The sequence below is a fragment of the Vipera berus genome (assembly GCF_964194415.1).
Source record: "Vipera berus genome assembly, chromosome: Z".
Taxonomy (NCBI): Eukaryota; Metazoa; Chordata; class Lepidosauria; order Squamata; family Viperidae; genus Vipera; species Vipera berus.
This window is the reverse complement of record NC_138205.1, coordinates 110,829,247-110,855,017: the sequence shown is the minus strand read 5'-3', so window position 1 is coordinate 110,855,017 and position 25,771 is coordinate 110,829,247. Positions and strand designations below refer to the sequence as shown.

The window sequence follows — 25,771 nt, the reverse complement described above, 5'->3', positions numbered from 1 at the left end:
TACCTCTTTTATTGTTCTTATTTAAATATTAAATACATGAAATAATAAACTACTTTTCATATCGGTTTTTTATACTTAAAATGGTTATTAGGGCAGAGAACTGGTGGTTAAATTATTTGAATCCCACCACTGATCTTTTCCTACACACTGTAGTATATAGGAAATAGCGTTTGTTCAACTTAACAGTTCTTAAGAAAGAAATATATTAAACCATATGATTTTAACCAGAGTTCAGGTCTTCTGTCCGAATTATGATTTAATGTTTATATTTTGCCCTATTATAATGAATAGGTATTTATAAGTGAGCGGTATTAACACTTGTGGATATAACCAAAACTGAAACAGAGTTACATAAGCATACATTGATAACTGCATTGAATTGGAAGCTGGTCCATGTTTTTTTCTATCACTGACAATGCATAACATTTCAGGGAAGAGATTAGAAAGTATACAGAAGAAGCTGGAAGAAGACTTCCTAGAGGCAGCATGGAGACAGCCGTCTATCATTCTGTTAGATGATCTTGATCATATAATGGGTGTTCCCCTTGCTCCAGAACATGAGAACAGTCCTAAAGCAGTCCAGAGCACTTGTCTTGCTCATGGTAAATTTTTTTTTAATTGTGCTGTTAAAAATATTCAAGTATATTAGCATTTTTCTATCTGATTCTAAATGTCTTCCTTAGTTAAATCAAAATGTGTTGCTTATTCCTTTAGGAAATAAGCAACTTCTGGAACTATATTCATTGACTGCATATGTTATGGGATAAAGCTGCAATTCATATCCACCAAATTTTATTGTAATTACTAGTTTCTTTTCCTGATATGCTGTAGTTTCAGCTCTGAACTAATGTGTCTGCATACCTAAACACCCCCTAACTTTTTTATATTTCGTATGAACTAGTAATGCAATTTTCAACTATTTATTTATTATGTTTATTTCACACCTGACATTCAGGAGAATATTCATAGTGGTGCTGGACTACCACAATCCAGATATAACCAAAACTGGTTATTTGGTTAGTGTGAACTAGGTGGCAAAATTGTATACCAACTATAACCGACCATCAGCTTTTACATGTTCTGAAAGGGAAGTGCCATAACCAGAACTTTAGCTCTGTTATAAAACTAGTTCTCAACTTAACAACTGTTCATTCAGCAACGGTTCAAAATTAAAATAATGCAGAATGAAGGGATTTACAACCCCCTACCTATACATATGGCTGTTACAGCGCCCCCATGGTCACATAATGGCAATCTAGCTTCTTGGCAATCTGTTCACACTTAAAATGAGTTGCTAAGCCCTGTGCAAACATGTGATCACCATTTGCAATCTTCTCTTCTGGGTTTCCTCAGAAAGTCAACAAGGAAGCCGCCAGAGACAGTTACAAGCCTTTGCCACAGGACTGTCTCTGGTTCCTGGGGCTGGCTGAAAAAGATCCGTCAAGCCCCATTTTGAGATGGACCTTTTTCGGCCAGCTTCTAAGAGCAGAAGGACTGTCTGCTAGATTGATTGTGCCTGACATATGTGGCGGAGTCCCTCTAAGTGCCCTCCCTCCCAAAGACTCTGGGTTGAAAAAAAGGCTATCCACTTTTCAGAAATAAGTATGAGAATGAAAAAGGGAAGGGAAGAGAAGGAGAGGAGAAGAGAAAAGAGAGAACAGGAATAGGATATTTTATTTGGCCAAGTGTGATTAGACATGCAAGAAATTTGTCTCCAGTGCAGAAGCTATTGAGTTACTAAACATTGTATTAAATGGCTTTCTAGCCAGAGAGCTAGCAAATGTAGCATTTCTAAAGGCTAGAAAGACTATGGCACAGAGGGGAAGGGAACTGCCTGTCTCTCCCCTCCCTGCCTGGACTAGGCTAGATCCATGGGAGATCTTTTTCTTCCAAACACTTTGAGAGCAGAATGCTGCTTGTAAGGTAGAAGGGCACAGTCCCTCCATCAGGCGGTGCTATTAATGGGGTTGAGCAAAGAAGTCCCCCTGCGAAACAATCCTTCTGTTCTCAAATGTTGACTTCAAAAGTCCATGGTGAGACCCAAGAGGGATTTTAATCCAGAGTGTGTGCTTCGTGGCACTTCAAACTCCCCACACTTCCAGGGCTCCATGCTAAGATCTTGCTTAGTTTTTGTAGTGGATTTTCCAGATACTGTATTTGAAAGCATCCGGGCTGCCTGTCAGATGGACCCCACCCCACGTGGGTCAGAGTCCCTCTATAAAGCAGCCCTCTTGCTCTCAGATGCTGGTTGGCAAAGCCCCCCCCTCCTCTTTCAGAATGGTCCCTTATGCTAGCTTCCCAGGAAATCCAGTCTTTCTGAAGCAGAAATGATAATTTAGTTCCCTTATGGGTTGAAATGGATGAGTAGTGTTAATAACGTGTTTGCATCTGGATGCAAATGATACCAAGGTTAGGAAGTCAAGGTGCACACATTTAACAACTGGCGACACAATGTTAAGGTATAATCCCAAGTGTAAGGATAAGATATTCCTTTTTCTAATAATCAGAATGTTTTTGGCCAATGAAAGGAAGCTTGAATCTTTAGAATCCAAGCTCCATTTCTCCAGCCCAGTGGAGGAATTCCCTTCTCTTTAGACAGGCAGCTCTTTCCCTCTGTCTATTTAATGACCTACACAGTTGCTTAGCAACCACACCTGGGACAGCCAAGATAGTGAGCAAGGCAATCACATGGATACTTTGTTTAACGACTGTCCTGATTTGCAACTGTAATGGACTGTCTCTATTATGGTTTTAAATTGAGGACTACTATAATTGATATGCTATACATTGTATCCATACTAGACAACATAATAAATGCACAAAATTTAATGGCATTTCTTTATGGTGCAAAATTAAAATACTGTACAGGTTGTAGGTACATGAGACAAATGTCCATTAGAAACAAACAGATTACATAGTTTCAAAGCCAGAGGTCTTTTTATGGAACAAGCAGTGAACTTTTTAAGAAGTTCTTGTGAAAAAAATTAATGGTCATATAAATTCTGTATTATATATTTGATTGCATAAAAGTTGAACTTTTTTTAAAATTCTAGTTCTGAAAGAAATGATAAAAGAAGTTACTTCCATGCCCAGTTTGATTGCACTTATTGCCACGAGTCTGTCTGAGCAGTCCCTACATTCTTCCATCATTTCTACTCAAGGAATTCATATATTTCAGTGTTTCCAACATATTCAAGTTCCAACTCAGGTAAAAACCATAATGCAGCTTGATTCAGAAGTTATTTAAAACCACAGAATCTTATTCTGATTAATTTTGCTTGAAATTTAAAATACGATATATGAAATGCTTAGAGTTGCATTTTTATCAATTTCCAAATTTAGTTCTTATACTTACGTTTAAAATCGATGCTGTTTGTCTTTGTTGTGCTTCAGTTTTTTGTAGCTGGCATAGAGATAAAATTGAAGCTTTAAGGAGCTTCCTGGCTAAAATTGCTGTTTTTTTTTCCAGGGGCAAAGATATGAAATTCTTGAGTCCATAATAAAAAACAAATTTGATTTCAGTTTAGAGAGATTCTGTGATCTTGATCTCCATCAAATTGCAAAAGAAACAGAAGGATTTGTAGCTCGAGATTTTACATTGTTAATTGATCGTGCCATCCATTCATGTATCCTTAGGAGGGGAACTTGTAAAAAAGAAGGTATGTGATGGTTTTATTCTAATATACTTTAAAACATTTAAAGGATTTTGTAATGCAAAGCCATTAAATATAGAAAATAAAGGGTAAGAGGGTTTTTCTTTCTTCTATTCAGTTGTGTCTGATTTTTGGAGACTGTCTGGACAAGTCCCAGCATTTTTCTTGGGAAGTTTAAGAATTAAAATAATGTAAGATTGCATTCATATGTTTATTGAAGGCATAAATACAAAGATATTGGATCCTTTCACAAATGGATCCTTTGGCTGAACTGCTGGAGCAGTCACTCTTTACAATCATAGTCATTTACACCTTGCAGATAAATTGTAGGGTAAGGAAGGGGTTCTTAAATTTTGTAGAGCATTAACCATCCAACATAATAAATAAAGTTGTCTGAACCCTGATTAAGGAAACTGTTGGCTTTGCTCTGACATGGCCTCAAATGCAAGAGCTATTGAAAGAAAATCCCAGCATCGGTATCCCATTCATAGCCCTATCCGTTGCCAATAGCTCAGTCAAGGCTGTCCATGTTCAGGTGGAATTGTGACTCTACCCAAATTTGCTTGAAATCATTTAGGTGATCACAATCCACAATTTAGGATAAGCCATTAGACTAGTTAAAAATTTCATGGTATGAGATATTCAGAAATACTTTGTGTGTGGCTTAATATTCCAATGACATGTTCTTCTCTGTTTCAATAGATTTGGTTCTATCAACTTTAGATTTCCAAAAGGCTATACAAGGTTTCACCCCAATATCTTTGAGAAACATTAACCTCCATAAACCTCAGAATTTGGGCTGGGATAAAATTGGTGGTCTTAAAGAAATACAGCAAATACTTAGAGATACCATCCAGTTACCTGCAAAGGTATTTTTGTGTCTGTGTTTTTGTAATCCAAGACAATGTATCATTCTATTTTGTCTGTGAAGAATGACAAAGATTTCTGAAATGTCTAGCTTAAGAAACATCTGTTTCATAACCTAAAAAGGGCATGGGTATGTATAAGTTGCATAAATAACTGGTAATTATTGGGCTAGTTTATAATACACATTAAATCACATTGAAGTAAATGCAAAAACATCATCAGTGGAAAGCACTGTTATATTTTTTGTTATATTTGAAATAAATATAATTAAATAAAAGTTCTAGTTGTTTAAAAGACGCTTCATTTTTTACCAGAATTGTTACTTGTGGAGATTGTTATGCTAATTCTATTGATAATTAAGAAATATTCTAACAACACACAGCACCACAAAAAGAGTCAAATGAGTGTTAAGCAGATAATATTTCTGATATGTTTTATTTTCAGTATCCAGAATTATTTGCCAATCTGCCCATACGGCAAAGAACAGGAATCTTATTATATGGAGCTCCTGGAACAGGAAAAACTTTATTAGCAGGTGTTGTTGCCCAAGAAAGTGGAATGAATTTCATCAGCATCAAGGTAATAAATTGAAGTTTTATGTAATTCCTGAAAGTACTAGGGTGTAGTTGATTGGTTTCCAAGTAAAATACATAGTGTTGCCAAGTAACTAAAGCCCTTTTTTAAATCTGTAGGATGCAATTTTGAATCTGTTTTGCGACCATCTGTGTATACAATTAAGGTACATTAATAGAGTGATTATAGAAAGGCCTTTGATTGCAATCAAAGGCCTTTCTTTCAAGCTAGAAATATAGAAAATTGGTGGCAGAAAAAGACACAGTGGTCCATTTTATCAGCCCTTTGAGATTTTTGTTGGTTTTGTTTTCTTTTTAATTTATTGTTTTTAATTATTAATTATTATTATGGTCTGATATATTATTATATCAGACCGTCTGATATATTATTATATCAGACCACTCTGATATGTTCAGAGTGGATTTGGCATTTTTGTCTGCCAATCAAATCCTTCCCAAGTACCTGGCATAGGCAAATGTTTGGATGTTTGATGGGGTTACAGATATTGTTACAGGATGTATTGTATTGTATTGTATTGTATTGTATTGTATTGTATTGTATTGTACTATTTTATTTTAAATTTGGAATTAAAATGTGGAATGTGCTCAGAAAAATGGGCATCTCAGAATATATATTCTCCTTGTGAAGGATTTATGTTCAGGTTGGGAAACCCCACAGATAGACCACTGTGGAGCAGACTGGCTCCAGGTTGACAAAGGAGTGGGACCGAGCTGTACACATTCTCCTTATTTATTCAACCTATATGTTAAATATAAATTAAGCAAAGGTCGATTGGAAGAAAATAGCTATGGTTTTAAAACTAAAAGAAGAAACATCAATAATCTGTGCTAATAATAATAATAATAATAATAATAATAATAATAATAATAATAATAATAACAACAACAACAACAACAACAACAACAACAACAATAATAATAATAATAAAGTTGGAAGGGACCTTGGAGGTCATCTAGTCCAACCCCCTGCTCAGGCAGGAAACCATATACCATTTCAGGCAAATGGCTGTCCAGTCCCTTCTTAAAAACCTCCAGTGTTGGAGCATTCACCACTTCTGCAGGCAGGTTGTTCCACTGGTTAATTGTTCTAACTGTGAGGAAGTTTCTCCTTAGTTCTAGGTTGCTTCTCTCCTTGACTAGTTTCCATCCGTTGCTTCTTGTCCTGCTTTCAGGTGACAACACTTCCCTGATAGCCTAAAAAAATAGGTATCCTCAACCGACAACCATTCAGTCAACAGCCGTTCAAAGTTATGGTGTTGCTGAATAAATGGTTGTTGCAACTGGTCTTCAGAATGGTGGTTGTCCCAGCGGCTCCATAGTTACATTATCACAATTTGACTTTTTGATAACTTGTTTGCACTTATGCCAGGTAGCCAAGCAGTCACAATCATGTGATTGCCACTTGTAACCTTCCCTGCCAGCTTCCTCAAAAAGTCAGTAGAAAGGGAAGGGCAGAGAAGATCACAAATCGTTGGGGTAAGTCCCCCCACCTGTGCACACTTCCTCAGTCCTCTGTGTTTGTGCCATGCCAGCCACTCATGTACCCCCCTTACCTCTATGCACCATTGCCAAATCACACAGCACCTCTCATGTACTCACTTTCTCACATCCTCTCTGATATGCATAGCATCTTTCACTCAGCCTCCCAACCTGTGCAGTGCCTCTTATACACCTCTCACCACAACCACACAACTGTATGGCACCTCTTACACAGTCCTCGCTCCCCAACTATGCAGTACCTCATTCACATCCTTGTGCACCCTCCTCATACCATGCTGTATCTCTCATATGCCCTTTCCAACTCATGCAGCACCTCTCACACATCCCTCAGACCTTCACACATCCTCCCCAATCCACATGGCTCCTCTTGTACACTACTCATACCCTTCTGCTTGATATGCAGGGTACCGTCTCACTCTATCCCCAATCTAGAAGCAAGCATTTACATGCCTGTTGCTTGGCATTTACAACTTCTGCTGGCTTCCCCAGAATTAAATTGTAGGAAGTTCGCAAAAAGTTTCCTTATCTAGCAGCTGAGAGATTCAGTTAACAACAGCAGTTGAGACTGTCGCTAAGTGATGAAGTAATCCTTTACAACTACATTTATCTTTTATATATTGATTTTTCTCAGTAATTTTAACCTATCCCAGTAGTTCAAAATTTAAAAGTATTGTATTATTGTTATATTTATGACTCGAAAGAATCCTTATTCTTATCTGTTCCTCTTTTGTCATCTTCAAGAAGTATGAATCCTTGATAGTTTGAACATTATAGTAGAAAATAGAAATATTTGAAAACAATATACATTTAAAAGTGTGTTAGAAATATTTCATATATATTTAAAATCACTTACTAGTGCAATTGCTTTACATTTGTACTATAATAACTTAGCGTTTTGGAACATTTACCATTTTGGTTTTTGCAGGGGCCAGAACTGCTCAGCAAATACATTGGAGCAAGTGAACAGGCAGTTCGCGATATATTTAACAGGTTGGATCCAGAATCGTGGTGTTGTTTCCTGATTTTTTTAAGATTATTTGCTAAAGGGTGAAGTGAAAAAGACAGGGCAAGAGGGTTATGAAAGAGATGTTTAGTTATACTCTAAGTTACGTCACTGAAAAAATGACTTATGACCATTTTTCACACTTACAACCATGGTCAAAATTCAAATGTTTGGCAATTGGCATATTTTTATAATAATGGCAGTGTTCTAGGGTCTAAGGCCTTTCACGACCTTCTGACAAGCAAAGTCAAGGGGAAACCAGATTCACTTTACAGCCATGTTATTAACTTAACAACTGAAGTGACTCAGTTAACACAGTTAACAGTTAACACTTTCACTTAAGAAATATTGTAAAATGGGGCAAAACTCACTTAACAATTGTCTTGCTTATCAATGGAAATTTTGCGCTCAATTGCGATCATAAATTGAAGACTAACTGGACTTGCTAATTTCACATTTTCATTTTTAGCCAATAATATTTTGTTCTCCAGTCTGAAGTGTATTTATATTGCAGAGCTGAAGCAGCCAAGCCATGCATACTTTTCTTTGATGAATTTGATTCTCTTGCTCCTCGAAGAGGTCACGATAACACTGGTGTAACTGACCGAGTTGTTAATCAACTGCTGACTCAATTAGATGGTGTAGAAGGTTTAAAAGGTATGTATGTATTGTCCCAGACCAATCATAAAAGCAAGTTAAAATAAATATAGTAAATAAAACAATAAAATGACATTGTTAAAAATCCTGAAACAGTAATTTGAAGGTGCGCTAGGTGGTTTTTAGAAACCATGGTTATTGATAAAAAATAATTGCAACCTTCTGAGAATTTAATTGCAAAAAGGAAAACCATAAATCCCATAATCATAAGAGTAGTTCAAATTATTGACAACTGGGGTTGTGAGTTTTCAGCCCTATTCTGCATATAATAGGCAACTGAATAGCATAACCACAGCTTTCATACTTAAGTTTAGTATTTCTGCTCGGTAACATTTTCAGTGGGGTTTTGAGTGAAGAATCTTGTTCGTTTATATAGGCCCCGGCTGGTCGGTTGGTCTTGTGAGTGGTTGACTGAGTCACAAGCCTGATTGAATCACAAGACTGTTTGAATCACAAGACTCATTCTGGTCTTGTGATTTCTGACTGGTTGCTGTGAGGCTTAAAATTCAGCTGGTGAGGGGGCAGTCAGTCCTGTCATTGATTAGTGGTTCGGGTAGTCTGCTCCCTTATTAGTTCGTATGCTGGTTCTTGTCAATGTATTTGTTGATGGACCCATTGGTAGAATGCCAGGCTTCGATAAACTAGCATGCCTGACAGGTTTTGGTGTGGCCAATGATTTCAGCTTTGTTCCAGTCAAGCCGCTGTTGTTTGTTATTGGTATGATTGGCAATCAGGGACTTTGGGTCATGTCGTTTGACAGCCACTGGTGTTCCTGGATTCTGGTTTGTAACTCTTGTCCTGTCTGCCTAGCATAGCACTGGCTACAATTGTTGCAACCGATTCTGTATGTTATGTCAGTGCCACCTTTCTTCCATGTTCTGTCTTTGATCTTTGTTAGTTCCTGCCTGAGTATGAACCTGGGTTTGTGGGCTATTGTTATTCCAAGAGATTCCTGAGAGATTAATTTTTTTTTAACCTGAAAAGGTGAAATCAGGCCTGTCAGGTAGAGATTCATCAAGCCTGGACATGGGGTTTGCTGCAATGAGAATACTGTAGATAGAAATGCAGTAAATAGATTCATTTAATAACTTTAAATAAAAAAAATAGTCTCCAGTCCCAAGGTTTTGCAATTCCAAGCACTCTCTTGAATTTAAGAAAAGCATAAAACGGCATAGTACTGTAAAAAAAAAAGAAGAAGCAGCTGTCCCTATTCCTCAGCCTTATTCTACTACTAAATTTGGGAATTGGGAGATGAAACTTAATACATAGATTCAAAGCAATCCCAGCCACTATTAATTTGGATGATGTGACTGTAGGGTGGGAAATAAACCTTTATCAGAATCTGATTAGTTTGATCAGAACTTTCAGAGGAATAGCCATAACTAATTTCTCATACAAAATAGGCAGAGTATGAGAGTATAGCATATCAGAAATTAGATATATCAGTTAAAATATATACCGTAATTAAGTAGATAAAGTATAATTAAAATAAGTTTAAAAAATCCGTAATTATTACATTCTCATGTCTGATATTTTCACAAAGTTGGCAGATTTTTAGTAAAAATATTCTTAATTTGATTTTAGGAGTTTATATATTAGCAGCCACTAGTCGTCCTGATTTGATTGATCCTGCTCTTTTGAGACCCGGTCGATTGGATAAGTGTTTATACTGTCCACCTCCTGATCAGGTAAAGAAATAAAATACTATGCCAGATGTTACATTAAGGAAAGCTTGTTTTCCTCTGTAAAATAAAAAGGCAGAATGAAATATATTTCCTGACAATCACTAGTATTGCATGAAATCAGTGATAGTTTGCACTTCTCTTAACCCAGGGGTCTTCAAACGTGGCCCTTTCATGACATGGACACACTGGCTGAGGAATTCTAGGAGTTGAAGTCCACAAGTTTGAAGACCCCTGTCTTAACCTGTTGTATGCATAAAATCAGATCAGTTATTACATAATTATGATCTCCAAGTCTACTGATTGTATTACCATCTCAGATGTCAAGCAGGCAGCCAGGTCATTATAACCCAATGGCTCAGGCTTTGTAGACACTCATAGTTTTAAATAGTGTTCAAAAATTAAGCCTTAGTATTAAATATTTTAATTTAAAATTTCCATGTTCTCCAAAATCTTATGAATTCATTAAAATTATTCCTAAAATGTGTCACTGGCACAACACCGTACTCTTAACATTTGGTAAACTAATTGAAACATTTTGATTTCCAGATTTATACCAGATCTTTTCAGTTGGGTTAGGCTCTGGATAGGCCATGCTGTGTTCTGTTATCCAAAAGTGTGTTTTTAAAATACAGTACTGTATAAATATTCTTACACATCATCTTTAATACAATGCATCACAGGACAATATTGACATAAATGGAGAAGCTGCAGTAGCATATCTGTTTGTGAGTAAAGACACAATATTTAATTTCACTCACTAAACGTTTTGTTTCTGTAAGTAATATTGGGGATCTAGTCATAAGAAAGAATGTTTTTATCTTCTCAGAATTTTAAGTTAAAGATTAATCATTCTTATTTAGATCTAGGTAAGCTTTCAGTTGAGAAAAAAATGGAAATGTTTTTACTCTACAGAATAAGTCATTTATTTCCTGTATCTGTATGCTACCTTCATTTCAGCAGAGTCCCTTTTCCTAGCTGACAAGTGTTTCTAAGGATAAGAATCCTTTCTTTTAATAACGAAGTTTCTTCTAATTTTCTAAAGGCTTCCCGGTATGAGATTTTAAAAGCTCTGAGTCATTCTCTTCCTTTGGCGCATGATGTGGATTTTCAGTATTTGGCAGCAAAAACTGAGCATTTCACTGGGGCAGATTTAAAAGCTTTATTATACAATGCCCAATTAGAAGCAGTGCATGCTAACTTGAACTCAACTTTGCCCCATGTAAGTATATTGAAATATAAAAAAATTCCTTAGCCTTTGGTTTATAATTTCTAAAATGAGGCAATGATTGGGAAAATCTCAGATATCTAGGAGCCAGAACATTTAAAATGTGTTACTTAAGAACACATTTTGCATTCTTAATATTTCCAAAATATTATTTTGATTTCCCTGCACTGTAAAATAGTTATGACATCAAGGTGAGTATCGTAAACATTGGCTTTGAAACACAAATTTCTATGAAAATTCCAATGATTTAAAAGCCTCGCTCATACCTATTTTTGTACTGAATATTGTTCCACACTTAAAGCACTGAAAATATGCTGACAATAGAGTTGAAGAATTTATTGCACAGCAGAAAAACGTAAAACATTTCAGTGACAATGCAATGTGATTGTATTCTCTGATTGAGATATATTTTTCCCTCTTTTCTGGGACTGACCACATACAGTAGTGTCTACAAGGAGATCAAAACAGGCAAGATGGCAGATGGAGGTTTGGGGTTTGGATCTCATATGGTATATACTGTTGATTACATATTATATGGTGAATATAAGGCTTTTTTACTGATGCGTATTTCTGTTTTAGCTTTATTTAATAATGGGATTTCTTGATTTTAACAGTTTCTTTCTTAGTCACTTCAAGTAAATATACAAATATACATCTTGCCAGCTTATATATTAAACATTTCTTTTCTTGTTGCTTATTCAAGTACAGTCTGAGCAAGTGGCTCACTGAAGAAGCTACTTGGATAAGCAAAGAAAGCAACAAGAAAAAAAGTTCAGTTGCCATGAATCAACTTCCAGACTATTGATAGCTATTTACAATTGTTATGCTGAATGATATTCAAATCTGGCATAGAATTGCTTTCTAACATATAAAAATTAGTATGTACAACAACAACAACAATAATAACAATAATAATAATAATAATAATAATAATAATAATAATAATAATAATAATAAATAAATAAGAAGAAGAAGAAGAAGAAGAAGAAGAAGAAGAAGAAGAAGAAGAAGAAGAAGAAGAAGAAGAAGAAGAAGAAGTAGTAGTAGTAAGGGACCTTGGAGGTCATCTAGTCCAACCCCCTGCTCAGGCAGGAAACCCTATACCATTTCAGACAAATGGCTGGCCAGTCTCTTCTTAAAAACTTCCAGTGTTGGAGCATTCACTACTTCTGGAGGCAGGTTGTCCCACTGTCTAATTGTTCTAGCTGTCAGGAAGTTTCTCCTTAGTTCTAGGTTGCTTCTCTCCTTGACTAGTTTCCATCCGTTGCTTCTTGTCCTGCTTTCAGGTGCTTTGGAGAATAGCTTGACTCCCTCTTCTTTGTTGCAGCCCCTGAGATATTGGAACACTGCTATCATGTCACCCCTCGTCCTTCTCTTCGTTAAACTACACATACCCAATTCCAGCAACCGTTCCCTATATGTTTTAGCCTCCAGTCCCCCAATCATCTTTGTTGCTCTTCTCTGTACTCTTTCTAGAGTCTCAACATCTTTTTTACATCGTGGTGACCAAAACTGGATGCAGTACTCCAGGTGTGGCCTTACCAAGGCATTGTAAAGTGGTATTAGTACTTCACGTGATCTTGATTCTATCCCCTCTGTTAATGCAGCCTAGCACTGTGTTGGCTTTTTTGGCAGCTGCAGCACACTGCTGGCTCATATTTAAGTGATTGTCCACTAGGACTCCGAGATCTCTACATTAATATACTTATTTTATTCCAAACTGTTTATAGCTCCAATGTCAAACTGTTTGTGTACATGATCTCCATATAGTTTGGTCAGCCTTTAGTCCAACAACTTAATATTCTTTTTTTAAGAGGAGGTTCAACATAATTAAAAATAACATAATTTGCTTGGGAAACATTATTTACTATTTGGCGCTAAAATCCTGAGCAGTATTATTTAGTACGGGATATAAAATAAAGAGCAGAATTGTTCACTATTAAATCTCTAAGCGTGTTTTTCTGCTAATTTATCAATCCTTACTGCTCTGCAATAAACAGGCACCTAGTTTTATTCAGTATTTGAAAATTCACCAATTATCTTTACTCTCCTTGCATGTTATAAATAAACTCATAAATGTTTACATTTTCATTTTTCTAAATTTATGGAAAATATTTTAATACAAGGCAGGTGTTTTCTCACAATGGTTGCAAAGGTTTTTATATAAAATCAATGTGCTGAACATTTGAATTTTTTCTAATTAAAACCTAGTTCATGCTAATTAAGAAGACCCATTGATATAGTCAGATATTTCTGTTTGATGTACCTTTTATCTGTGATTTGATCATAAGATTTTGAAGGCAATTTGTAAGGTTATTAAAATAGAATTAGCAATTGAAACTGAAACAGCAATAACACAAATCATACCAGCAAAGGAGAAAATGTAAAATGCTTAAGATCAAACATAGGCATTTGTATTTAATGTTATGGTATTCATGTGGTTTTTATATTTTATTACTGATATTGATTTACTTTTTGATTGTGAGCTGCCCTCAGTTTAGTACAGTATAAGATGGGTGGCTATATAAATGGAATGAATGAATGAATAATGAAGGAAGGAAGGAAGGAAGGAAGGAAAGAAAGAAAAAAAGAAAGAAAGAAAGAAAGAAAGAAAGAAAGAAAGAAAGAAAGAAAGAAAGAAAGAAAGAAAGAAAGAAAGAAAAAAAGAAAGAAAAAGAAAGAAGAAAGACTTTATCACCTACTCCAGGGATCTTCAAATTTGGCCCTTTTATGACTTGTGGACTTCAATTCCCAGAATTCCACAAGTCATAAAAGGGCCAGGTTTGAAGACCCCTGACCTAGTCCAAAGCCAAGAAGGGAAGGAGGAGGTCATATATTCTACGAGATTTTGACTTTATTTATTTTCTCCTCAGGAGACAGGTTCCAGCTCAGATAGTGATCTTAGTCTATCTTCAATGGTTTTCTTAAACCAAAGTAGTGGGTCAGATGATTCTGCCAGAGATGGAGAAGGAGGCTTGGAACAGTCATTAACTTCCCTTGAGCTGTGTGACTTGCTTCCTGAGGATCCAAGGTCTAACATCTATCGCCTTTACTTTGGCAGTTCCTATGAATCTGAACTTGGCAATGGAACTGTTTCCGAAATGGTAACTTTTACACTTTGCTTAATTGCTTGTTTTCCCATTGATTTAAAAATCATATAATTGATTTGGAAGGGATATTTAATTTATCCAAATAAAATTCAGGTTTCTTTTTTTTGGGGGGGGGAGTGGTAAATTAAATAAAAATAATTCCACATCTACAAAATCAGCAGAAGGAAATTTGAGTTTGCTTCTCTGGATCAGTACTTGTTCAAAGAATTTTGTATTCTATTCAATACATTGCATTGTTGGGACCAAAAAGTTGCATATTTTAAAAACCAATAGAACTTTTTGTATTTGCACTTTTCTTCCTCAGCTTCTATTTCATTAAAAAAAGAAAGAAAGCTCCGCACTGAATCTGTTTCCCTGAATTGTTGATCGAAAAATGCTGTAACATAGGACAGTAATTCAGATAAAGAACATACAGTATATCAAAAGCAATAGGGGTCCGCAACCCCCGGGCCATGGCCTGCTGGGAACTGGACCACTGAAGCAGCAGACGAGCATGATGAGCTCCATTTGCATAAGCAGCAGGCATCCACCCGAAACCATCCCTCCCTGCCACTCCCCGTCCACAGAGCCAGAAAAGTTAGGGGCCACTGAAATACAATTAGGATTGGTCTTTTCCCAGATGTTTGTGCTATGCAAATGAAAATAAAAAAACTCTATACAAAAACTGTGGTAAAAATATGGATGTCACTATGTATATGATACTAGTTATCCAAACTAGTAAGACAATGTGATATTATGATCTCCATTAATTATATTAGCACCTTTAAGTGCACAGATAGTACTAATACAAATAACTTTCATTATAGACTTTTAAGTAAATTTAAAATCTTGATCAACAATCTTTTCTAGCCATCACATAGTTCTATCCAACTCTTTTATATCTTTTCATAGAAGAATTAAATAAGTTGTTCTGTTTGACCAACTACAGTTGCTTTATGTTTTGGGCAAAGTGGTGATAAATTAAGAAAGTGAGTTGTTTCTTTTTGTCTTTCACTGTTTTTCCTATTCTTTTTGTCCTAATCCACTCTCTGACATTTCTGAAAATGCTCAAATTATCCAGTCTCAGAATGCTCCTCTGTTTCCTATCCTGAAATTTGCAAATTCAGGTGATCCTACTCTTCCTTCATTACTTTTTCTGTAATAGGAGGTGACCTTTGGCATTGTAATCCTAAACCACATCAAAACATTGCAAATCTCTTCTAGAAGACTCATCCTGGAATGAGACAACCCTAACCTCAGAATGGTCAGTTTAGTATACTCTGGGAGAAGAATGGAGTTCTGTTCTGTTTTGGAAAACAGAACATTTAGGCACTAGAACATTTAAGATTTACATTTTTTTTGCTTAACTATTTCCTGCAAAGGAATATATATATAAGCTTGTCTTATTGGATAGTCATTATAGTGAAACTTTTATTGAGATATTAATAACTTAAATGACAAGGCTAACTGTTTTTATGTATAATGTTCCCCTTCTTCTCTCCATAGAGTTCTCAGTGTTTTTCAGGATCAAACTCCATAAACCATGAATTAACCAGCATAACTCTGAAGGATTTAGTATCTTCTCAACCTCCAAACTTAAGAACCACTTTACAGGAAGGTTTCCAAGAATTTAACCAAGAACAGATAGAACAACTCAGGGCAGAAGTCAATGCCATCAAAGCTAACTACAAAAGCATAAACAGAGTATGGGAAAAACTATAATTTTCTTCTCATAAAAATATTTTTAGATATGGTGTTACTAACTTTGATTCTGTAATTACAGTAAAACCATGGCCTAAACTATGTTTTTACAGCTTCAGTTTATAAACATGTTATCTTAATTCAGACATTAAAACAAGCATTTATGACTGAGCATTTGTTACTCATAAAGATTCAGGCCAGGTGGAAAGAAGATCAGAAAATTGGTTTTTCAATGACTGATGAAAATTTGGTAAAGCAAATTAGAAATCAAGGTCAAGCACATATCAAACGGATATATCTTGCATTGATAGAAATTGATTCAGAGACAGAACTTGTTAAAGATTGTATGATAAAGTGTGCTCAGAATTTTCAGGAAGTCATTACAATGGATACTTGGGAAAAGATTTGGGTGAGAAATGTAAAATTTACGCAAGCTCAAAATTTAAGAGAGAATTTTTATAAAATGTTTTATAGATGGCATTTAGATCCTAAAAAATTAGCAAGTATGTATCCGAACTACCAGCCTAAATGTTGGAGGTGTGGTGGTGAAGATGCAACGTATTTTCATATATGGTGGACCTGTAAAAAGGTTAAAGCTTTTTGGATCAAAATTTGGTGGAATATGCAGAAGATATTTAAGAGAAGGATAAAGTTTTGTCCGCAATTGTTCTTACTGGGTATTATTACTGACACTACTGTTGTGGACACTAAGTTGATGTTGAATTTAATTATGGCAGCAAGACTTTTAGTAGGGCAATATTGGAAGAAGGAAGAACTGCCGACTATAGAAGAATGGACTTTAAAAGTTTCTAACCTGGCGGAAATGGCAAAGATCTCAGCGTATTTGAAAGACCATTTGCAACAGAGATATATTGTGGAGTGGGAAAAATGGATTGATTACATCCAGAATAAATATGGGACTAAAAAGTTTCATTTAGCATTTGAATAAGTATTGATGTGATATTTATATTGCTTGTAGTCATTTTACAAGAGTTAAAGTGCGATAGACTTAATAACTTATTGTCGTTAGCATATGGTAGATTATGATTGTTTTTACTTTTATGCCTTGTATTTAGCTCTGGGAAGTCGGGGAAGGGGAGGGAGGGAGGGCTGGGCTGGGTTGGGAAGGGGGGGTTGGGAGGGGTTTTGTTTTGTTAAAGATAAAATGTACTGAAAAATTTTTCAATTAAAAAAAAGATTCAAATTACTGTAGTGTATTGACCCAATAAGAATTAGAAGGTCTAAAAATAGAAAAGGATGTTTCATAAAGTTGCAAAATTGGAATGTCTTTGAAGTGAGGCAAGAGGAATTGTCTGCCTTTTTAATGTGGCTTTAACTTTTTCTTTCCTTCTGGATCAAATTATTTGTTCCTTTGTTTTTCTTCTCTACTTTCCCTTTCTCTTCCCAGCACAACATCTTTCTATATATCCTATCTCAATACAGCTTTCTTCCTTTTCTTTGTCTCTGCTGAAGAGGAATATGTGTGTATTTGTATGGCTGTATGACAATGAGGACAGAAAATTAATATTTGTAATTAATTGACATCACCTAGCTGACACTGACAGCTATGCAAGATTGTATCTGGTTAATAACTGAAACAGATACTGGAACTTCACAAATATTCCATGCAATTTCATTGTTGCCAAGGAAATAACATGGACGGTTTATAAAAGTCACAAAGAATCATGGTTTAGTCAAAGAATTTCTTTTTAATTTTAATTAAAAAAAATGTATTCACCCTTCTTTTGGGGAAGGGAGATAAGAGTAGCTCTTGGCAGGCATATGTACATATACATGTGCAAATATATCACAAGCATATATTTTCTCCATGACTGCTATTCAGCTAGAGTTGTCAACCCTAATTTGATAAGATGGACAAGCTGGCTATTGCATAGGAGTTACTTCATAACTGTGAGGTTTGTCAACAAATACCCTGTCACATCAGGCCATCATATAGAATTCTCAGAAATGTTCAGGGGGAGTATTGAGTAATCCCTGCTGCCCATTTCACTGGTCTCACAACTTTACTTTAGCCCATGTTGTCCATCTGTCCTACTTTTTAAATTGGTTCTCAGTGTAAGAGCTAAGATGACAAAAGTACACAGATATTCAAAAAAACAACTATACATTGACTATTTTTCAACATTTAACCCTTATCTGGGTTAATGATCCAAGATACTTTTCAGCCTAAGACAAAGAATAAAATACACATTTCCTACTTCCTTTCAAAAATATCCAAACAGATTGCCTTGTTAAAATAAGATTCAACTACCAGTTGGAGTACTACTTGCCTCTGAATATCTACCAGAGATAAATGCCTTACTCTAGGTAAAGATGAGGCTGGTTCTTTTATTATGTAATTTCAGTTCCTAGCCAACCTCCCAAATATATTTCTAACATGCTCATCTCCACAGAAGCAGAAATGTTTTTTTTTTTCTGTAGCTCTGTAAAATTCAAGTATAATTATATTGTTCTAGCACTCATTGAAAATGGGAGTGACTGCATCAGTGAAATGGTGCTGATAGTGGAAAAATACATTTTTAAAGGTGGGGCACTTCTTAGATAAGTGCTAAAAGAAAAAGGAAAGCATGGTTTGGCTGCAAGTGCCTTGACTAGTGCTACTGAATCACTACAAGATCATTCAGTGTCACTTATTATCGTTATGGTAGTTCAGAATAAAATATTTAGCAACTTGCTATCTCTAGTATAAACCTGGATTTAACTATAACATTTGGAAAATATACTGTCTTAAAACCATGTTTGGTAGAATCTTCAAGCTCAGTTGTCATTATCAGGTGAATTAAAAATTAGTTTTTTAAAAAATATATTTAAATTCTACATTTTTAATACATAAAATATTTTTCCTTAATTTTTTTTCCAGGAGGAAGGCACTACTTGCATGTCATCAGTAACCAAGAGAACTTTAAATATTACTCAGATTCACCTAATGGCTGCTCTTGAAAGTACAAAGCCATCCACTACTCAAGAAGACTGGAATAAGTTTGCTGAGCTGTAAGTATCTGAGGAACATATGAATTATTCTTTTTAATGTTGTCTGTAAAAATTCTGGAAAACTGATTAATTTACTCTATTTCAAAAAGATAAGAAACATATTTAAGGATCTTAAAATTCACAGAAAAATATGCATATATTCATACACATACATGTAAGCACAGACACCTACTCTTGTATAGCTTTTCATTCTATAAAATTGATTGCATGGTGGCACAGATTATGATCACTGTTTATTATACAATATATATAGATTCTGTGTTTTGTGCAAGGCTTGACTAGAATGTTTCAGAGAATCTAGTCAAGGAGACAATCTTCCTATCAATTTCTCTTGTATACACATTCAAAAGATGTTCCCATTGTATTCTCTTCCACTCTCAGAATAGCAGAACTATGAAGAACGTTTTCTTTCTCAACATTTGTCATTTGTACCTTCAGTCATTTTTGGCTTTATTCTACAACTTGCATTCTTTCTTTTTGCCCTTGGGATTTGGTTTTTTTTTAATTACATGTGGACCTTGTCTTTCATCTGTTTTGCTTAGGGCCTCAGAAGTGGAGTAGAAAGTGTTTTAGTGGCACTGAATTAATAATAAACAGACATTCCAGCTGTATTTTATACCTTATTGACTATTGTTCATTTGCAAAGCTTTGTTTGTCACAATACCAAGAATACTTATTTGGTTCATGGTTCTGATTCTGTAGCACTGTCAGTGGATCTAGCTAAGTTGATATCATCTGGTTAAGTTTCAGCAAATTCCATCCTCAAGAATGTATTGGTGGAACATAATAATTTCATGTCAGTCCTAGAGGAGATCAACCCTGACTGCTCTTTAGAAGGCCAGATCCTGAAGCGAAAACTCAAATACTTTGGCCACCTAATGAGAAGGAAGGACTCACTGGAGAAGAGTCTAATGCTGGGAAAGATTGAGGGCAAGAGAAGAAGGGGACGACAGAGAATGAGGTGGCTGGATGCAGTCATTGAAGCAGTAGGCGTGAGCTTAGATGGACTCCAGAAGATGGTAGAGGACAGGAAGGCCTGGAGGAACATTGTCCATAGGGTCGCGATGGGTCGGACACGACTTCGCAACTAACAACAAAAATAATTTCACTCCATTGCTCTTAAAGTTTTGGATCTCAGTGAGAGTAAAATGCCACAAATCCTTGGCCATTAATTTTAATGAGATTGGTGTTATTCACTTAGTTTTTAAGTATTTATACTTAAATATTTATACTTTAATATACAAATACAATATAAATAAGTAGTCAAGATTTTAAATCTACCTCCAAAATTGAAATCCAGAATTTGAAAGTTAGATTAAAGATGCCCATGCACCCCTAGCAGTGCTATTACTATTAGGAAAAGGATCCTACAGATATCTGAGCTGTGAATATTCTGGTTCTGTGAAGCTAGAAACTATACAACTGAAAAGTCTATTAAAGCCATGAGGTCTAGTTCCCTTCTTAGTATAGGAATCCAGTTGAAGCATCCAGGAAATATAACTATCTATTTCCCTATCTTATGGTCCAACTAAATCCAGTGGATATAAGTCTTTTATCAGTCCACGTTTTGGACTGTTGTTAAAGTTTTTTCCCCTTCCAAGATTCAGTTTAAATCTACTTTCCTATAGCTTAAATATGTTATTTCTGTACATTTGGGGGGGCAGAGAGCAGGACTTGGCTTTCTTCTGTTGACAGCCTTTCAAATATTTGACTAGTAGTGTTATCATATCCCCAAGAACTACTAGACCAAGCTGAATATCAACTGTCCTGTAGCTCTGCACTTGATTTCTGTTTTCTGAGGTTTGCATTGTTTATGTTAAATCTTCTGCTATCCAGTGGCGTAGCGTGGGTTGTCAGCACCCGGGGCAAGGCAAGTAATTTGCGCCCCCTAACCTGTGGATTTTAGCACTCGAGTCTCTTCCACTAGCTCAGGAATTCTGGGAGTTGAAGTCCATGAGTCATAAAAGAGCCAAGGTTGCCTACCCCTGAGTTAGGTTCAAGGCAAAAAAGGGTCTCTGGAGAAGAGGGAAAATGCTAGTTTAAAACTGAAACAAGGCAACTTTAAGGTGCCTTAGCTGTGATTTAGGATGAGACAAAGAGAGGACATGGCGTTGAAAATGGTTAATGGGGCATGTTTGTTCCACTCTTAGTGGACATCAGGATAAACCCCACGAGAGAATGACCTTACAACAGATGTGAATAGGCTTGGACTACGTTTGTAGATTGAGTGCATACATCACATGGAGCGATGATGGGCTTCATCAAGATTTATGATCCCACAATTGGCTAGTTTTCTCCATCTTGTCCTAAACCCTGGATACCAACCACGGTTTATGGCTTAGCATGTGGCGTGGGGTTGACCCAACATGTTAGGCGACAAACAATGACTTCCAACTTACAATGCCTCAGCTTCCCAAGGTTATTCCAAAGCCGGAAAAGCCAACCAACCCACCCTGCAGCTTTGCCTGCTTAGGCTGAACCCCAGGAATTCATACTTGCTGCGGCGCCCGACCTATTTTCTGCCCAGACGCTGCTTATCCAAGCCAAGCCGCCTCCTTCTCTTTGGCACCTCACCCCAAAGATTCGCCGGCCTGGCTGGAAACTCTCGCTGCTGGCGACGTGTGTCGGGGGGGGCGGTCCCGATCGCCTCCTGCAGGGGGAACCGAGTGGCCGCAGAGAGTCAATACAGCAGGAGGAGGAGGAGCAGCAGCAGCAGCAAGCAACCGCAGGTGCGGCGGCTGCAGTTGTTACCTGACTGCCAGTCAGTCTGACGTAAGGGAATTGAGCTTTACCTGTTGGTTTAGCATCCTGCCAGCAAAAGTTTCAGTCATTCAAAGTCAGCACCAGGCTGGGTGCCGAAGACTTAGGAGCAGACAGAAGGGAGAAAGTTGGGAACTTTAACTGAGTTTCCGAGTGAGGTACTATCATTCCTTCTCTTCGTACCTTTATCCACATCCATAACAATAAGAGAGTTGGAAGGGACCTTGGAGGTCTTCTAGTCCAACCCCCTGCTCAAGCAGGAGACCCTATACAATTTGAGTAGTCTCCTCTTAAAAACTTCCAGTGATGGAGCAGCCACGATTTCTGGTGGCAAGCTGTTCCACTGGTTAATTAATTGTCCTCACTGTCAGGAAGTTTCTCCTTAATTCCAGGATGTTTCTCTCCTTGATTAGTTTCCATCTATTGTTTCTTGTCCTGCCTTCTGGTGCTTTGGATGTATAAGTTCACACACACACACACACACACCATTCTTTGCTGTCATGTCACCCCAATGATACGTTTGGTTTGCCATTAGGGTGCTGTGTGAATGTGGTCTTTAAATAAACCGCTGTTTATTAAATAAAACAGTTTTTTTTTAAAAAAAAAACCCTTTAAATAAAAGGGAAAGTCTGTAGCTTGGGAGTTTGGAGAGAGAAATGTTTTGACACAGTTAATGTGTGTTTCTGTGACGTTCACGAAGCCCCGGTTGAATGACATGAAACGAATCCCAGTTTATGGCCAATTTGGGGAAGGCGGCATCTGAGCGCTCGTTTTCCCCGCACCGGGTCCGGTCAAATTCACACACTCTTGAGCCAATCGAACGCATCCTTGTCTTTTAATCCTGTTCGCGCTCCAGAAACTGAGATTGAAGGCAGAACAGAAGAAGAGTTCAAGCTTTTAATGGGAGGGGGGCGAGGGCTGCTTTTCTGCATTCCAGCAGGACAGGATTTATTTATTTTTTTATTTTTTATTTTTAAAAAAGCGCCTTTTGCAGAACAGAGACAGCACGGGCGCGCCCACAAACACACACACACACGCACACGTACCCGACCACGTCCTCTCGCCCCCAAAGTCTGCATGCACGGTTGGATCGGCAACCTGCCGACGCAGCTTTCGTTCCAGAGCAGGGACCCCCGGAGAGACGCTGCAGCGATCCTCCCCCCGCGGGAAATCCACCCTCTTTCAAGCCCCGCCGCGCCCCCCCCCCCGCCTTTGGCAACCCCGGGAGCGCCTTGGGAGAGCCTCCGCAGCGGAGCCCCGGGCTTGCAGGAGGGCCGCGCTCTGTGCATGCTCAGGAGCCGCCTTCTCCTTTGCGGGGGGGGAGGAGGGAGAGAAGGCTTCCGTCCAGCGCCGGAGCGAAGGCGGAGCGGCCCGAAGGAGGAGTCACGCTGTGTGGTTGTGTGTTTGTGTGTGTGTGTGTGTGTGGCGCGCCGTGGGGCGTCAGGCCCTTCCCGGCTGGGGCTCCGGTGCCTCGGCCCTGCCGGATCCCGGCGCCGTCGAGCGCGCCCCCCCCAGATGTTGCGCCCGGTGCGGCCGGCCCCCCCTGCACCCCCCACGCTACGCCACTGCTGCTATCTCCTGTCTTCATTTTACTAAATAGCTATAAATGAATCTTAACATCTTATCATCATTGCTCTAGCCAGTTCTCTTCATCTTGAGCTAATTATTTGTGACTCAGAGAGTTAATGTCAGAATCTCTCTAGGCCATTACTATACTGCATCTGTAAAATATTATTTCTTCAATGAATGCATAACAAGGACATTGATTTTCAAGATGGCACCATCACTTCCTATCACTTGAAAACTTCCCAACCAATAACTGTTCATGTTGGTACTGCAACCTACCCCACCTTCATCAGCTATTCAATTAAGCTATCTCGAAAACTGTTTTCTTCCATTTTCTTCTGTGCTGCTGCCGTTTATTCTCCAGTGCTTAAATCTGTTGTTTTTGCTTTCCAGGGCACTGGTAGGTACTTTAGGATTGGATATGACAGAAACCATGCATGGAATTGGAGGATTGTCAGTTGTGCTGCAGTTATGTTTCTTGATTGATAGGCTTACTGTATATCCAATATATGACTATACAGTATATGTTCATATATGACAGAGCCCCTTTCTATGCCAGAATTCTTTGACCAGAAATTAAATTGCACTGTCTCCAGATCAGTGATTGGATATCTAGCCACTCCATTAAGACATTCCTTGCAATTGACCAGTGTCAGGATTTCAATTATACTGAAATCCTGGAAAACCCATTAAGTGGGAAGAACATTTGCTGATTATCTTCCTGTACTATACTGTCAGCCCTTTGAGGTATGCCTGGTGAGGGAATAATCTCCACAGGAAATGCTCTGTAAGTCTCATTCTTCATATTGTTACTGAGCAATTGTGTCTTATTAATCACCAAGTTCTGTTGCTTCGTGCCTATATAGTAGTGACTCTTGAGTGCTGGAATATTCTGATTGATATTCTGAGTAAATTCAGAACTCATATGAGAGGCAAACGCTGCTCAGATGTTCTCTTAAATATTAATGGTTTCATATAAGCAGCTTGTCTTCTTCAGTTCTGGACTCTTTTGAATCCTCTTTCACACAGGGATGAAGAATAAAACCGTAGAAATGCTTGGAGCCAGACTCTGCTCTGCTATTCCTGTGACGAGGGCTTTGGTCCCCTTCATTCACAGTTGCTATTTAGCGATGACAGACAGTTATATCTCTACCATACAGGTAGTCCTCAAATGCAGTCCAGTTGCCAAGTACCCAAAATATGGTAATGTGACTACAGGAGCCGTCAGAATTTTGAGCCTGGGTCATAGGTGGTCCTAGGCAAATCTGCCAGAACTTCCAGTTGTAAGTCGAGGCAACTTGTATAATATTCTAGCTTTCAGCTCAGATATTTTTAAAAGTATCAGCCCTTTTCTTTGCCACGTACAATAATTTTGATTATTATTTTATGTTATTATATTTTACTATTTATTTTTAATATTAATTATAATGAAATATTTTATCTACTCTGGATTTCTCAATAGAAGCTGGAAAAAAATAATAGAAACATTTCTGTGACTTTCAAAATGCTAAACCAATTAATTAAAAATGACCTTGGACTGGGTTTAACCTGAACCATTTACCTCATACAGCATATTTTTGGTACTAATATGCTCCTGTTTTCTTTCTTTTCTTTTTATTCTTTTTCAAGTTATGAAAATTTTCAAAATCCAAAGAGAAAAGAATCCAGTGGAACAATTTTCAAACCAGGACAAAAAGTAACGTTAGCTTAGCTGCTGTTAAAATAGTAGTAATCATGCTTACTAGGAATTTTCTGGCAAAGTGTTTATTTGTTAAATTGTATCTATGAACAGTCTATGTTACTATTAACATTATAAAGAACACGTGTTTACTTGTTAAATTTTATCTATCAATAGTCTGTTACTGTTAATATGACAAAGAACATTTAATTATTAATTATTTCATGATTATTTTGCATCATTTTTATATTACCTTTAATTTTTATAAAGTTTTTTTTTCTTCTGGGGGGGGGTTTGGCATTCTTAAAATAATAAAATCAATTTAAGATTAAAAATGTTTAAAACTACATAGCATTATAAAATTTCAAAACATTATCAAAAATTTCAAAAACGGGACGGTTTCTGATGGAGTCAGCCAGCTGCACAGTTGCATGGTTCCCTGTGCCCCCATGCAAGTCTGTGATTTAAAAAAGGCACCTTCAAACGTAAAGAGTTAATAGTTTTTTTTATTGATTATAGCCAGACAGGTAGAAGTAAGATTCTAGAAAAGAGGAAAGGATTTGAATATTGCTATATGAAAAAACTGGCTGCCACAAAGTAAATCACTATAATGCGTAAGATGATTTTTATCTACTTTCATCTGGTGGAAACAATAATGCATAACAAATTTCTACTACTCAATTCCTGGTTTCTGGATAATATAATTAAATAAAATTAAATGTTTTTGTTTCTGTATATACTCTGCAATATTGTTAATTCTTAATAATAAAGTTTTAAAATTG

General features: G+C 37.0%; 1 protein-coding gene across 5 annotated transcripts in view; it reads left to right on the top strand.

The window, feature by feature from the left end:
• Positions 1 to 25,771, top strand: part of PEX1 (peroxisomal biogenesis factor 1) — a 45,853-nt gene extending 20,082 nt beyond the window's left edge. For 3 of the 5 annotated variants that reach the window (XM_081343205.1, XM_081343201.1, XM_081343203.1), the window contains 13 exons: positions 432 to 602; positions 3,054 to 3,208; positions 3,470 to 3,659; positions 4,356 to 4,522; positions 4,965 to 5,099; positions 7,539 to 7,603; positions 8,131 to 8,273; positions 9,858 to 9,961; positions 11,001 to 11,177; positions 14,057 to 14,287; positions 15,779 to 15,976; positions 18,855 to 18,985; positions 24,941 to 25,771. In XM_081343205.1, coding sequence (XP_081199331.1) covers positions 432 to 602; positions 3,054 to 3,208; positions 3,470 to 3,659; positions 4,356 to 4,522; positions 4,965 to 5,099; positions 7,539 to 7,603; positions 8,131 to 8,273; positions 9,858 to 9,961; positions 11,001 to 11,177; positions 14,057 to 14,287; positions 15,779 to 15,976; positions 18,855 to 18,985; positions 24,941 to 25,022 — 1,949 coding nt within the window. In that variant the 3' untranslated portion in view covers positions 25,023 to 25,771. The remainder of the gene's footprint in view (positions 1 to 431; positions 603 to 3,053; positions 3,209 to 3,469; positions 3,660 to 4,355; positions 4,523 to 4,964; positions 5,100 to 7,538; positions 7,604 to 8,130; positions 8,274 to 9,857; positions 9,962 to 11,000; positions 11,178 to 14,056; positions 14,288 to 15,778; positions 15,977 to 18,854; positions 18,986 to 24,940) is intronic. The other 2 variants (XM_081343202.1, XM_081343204.1) reach the window with 2 other exon arrangements.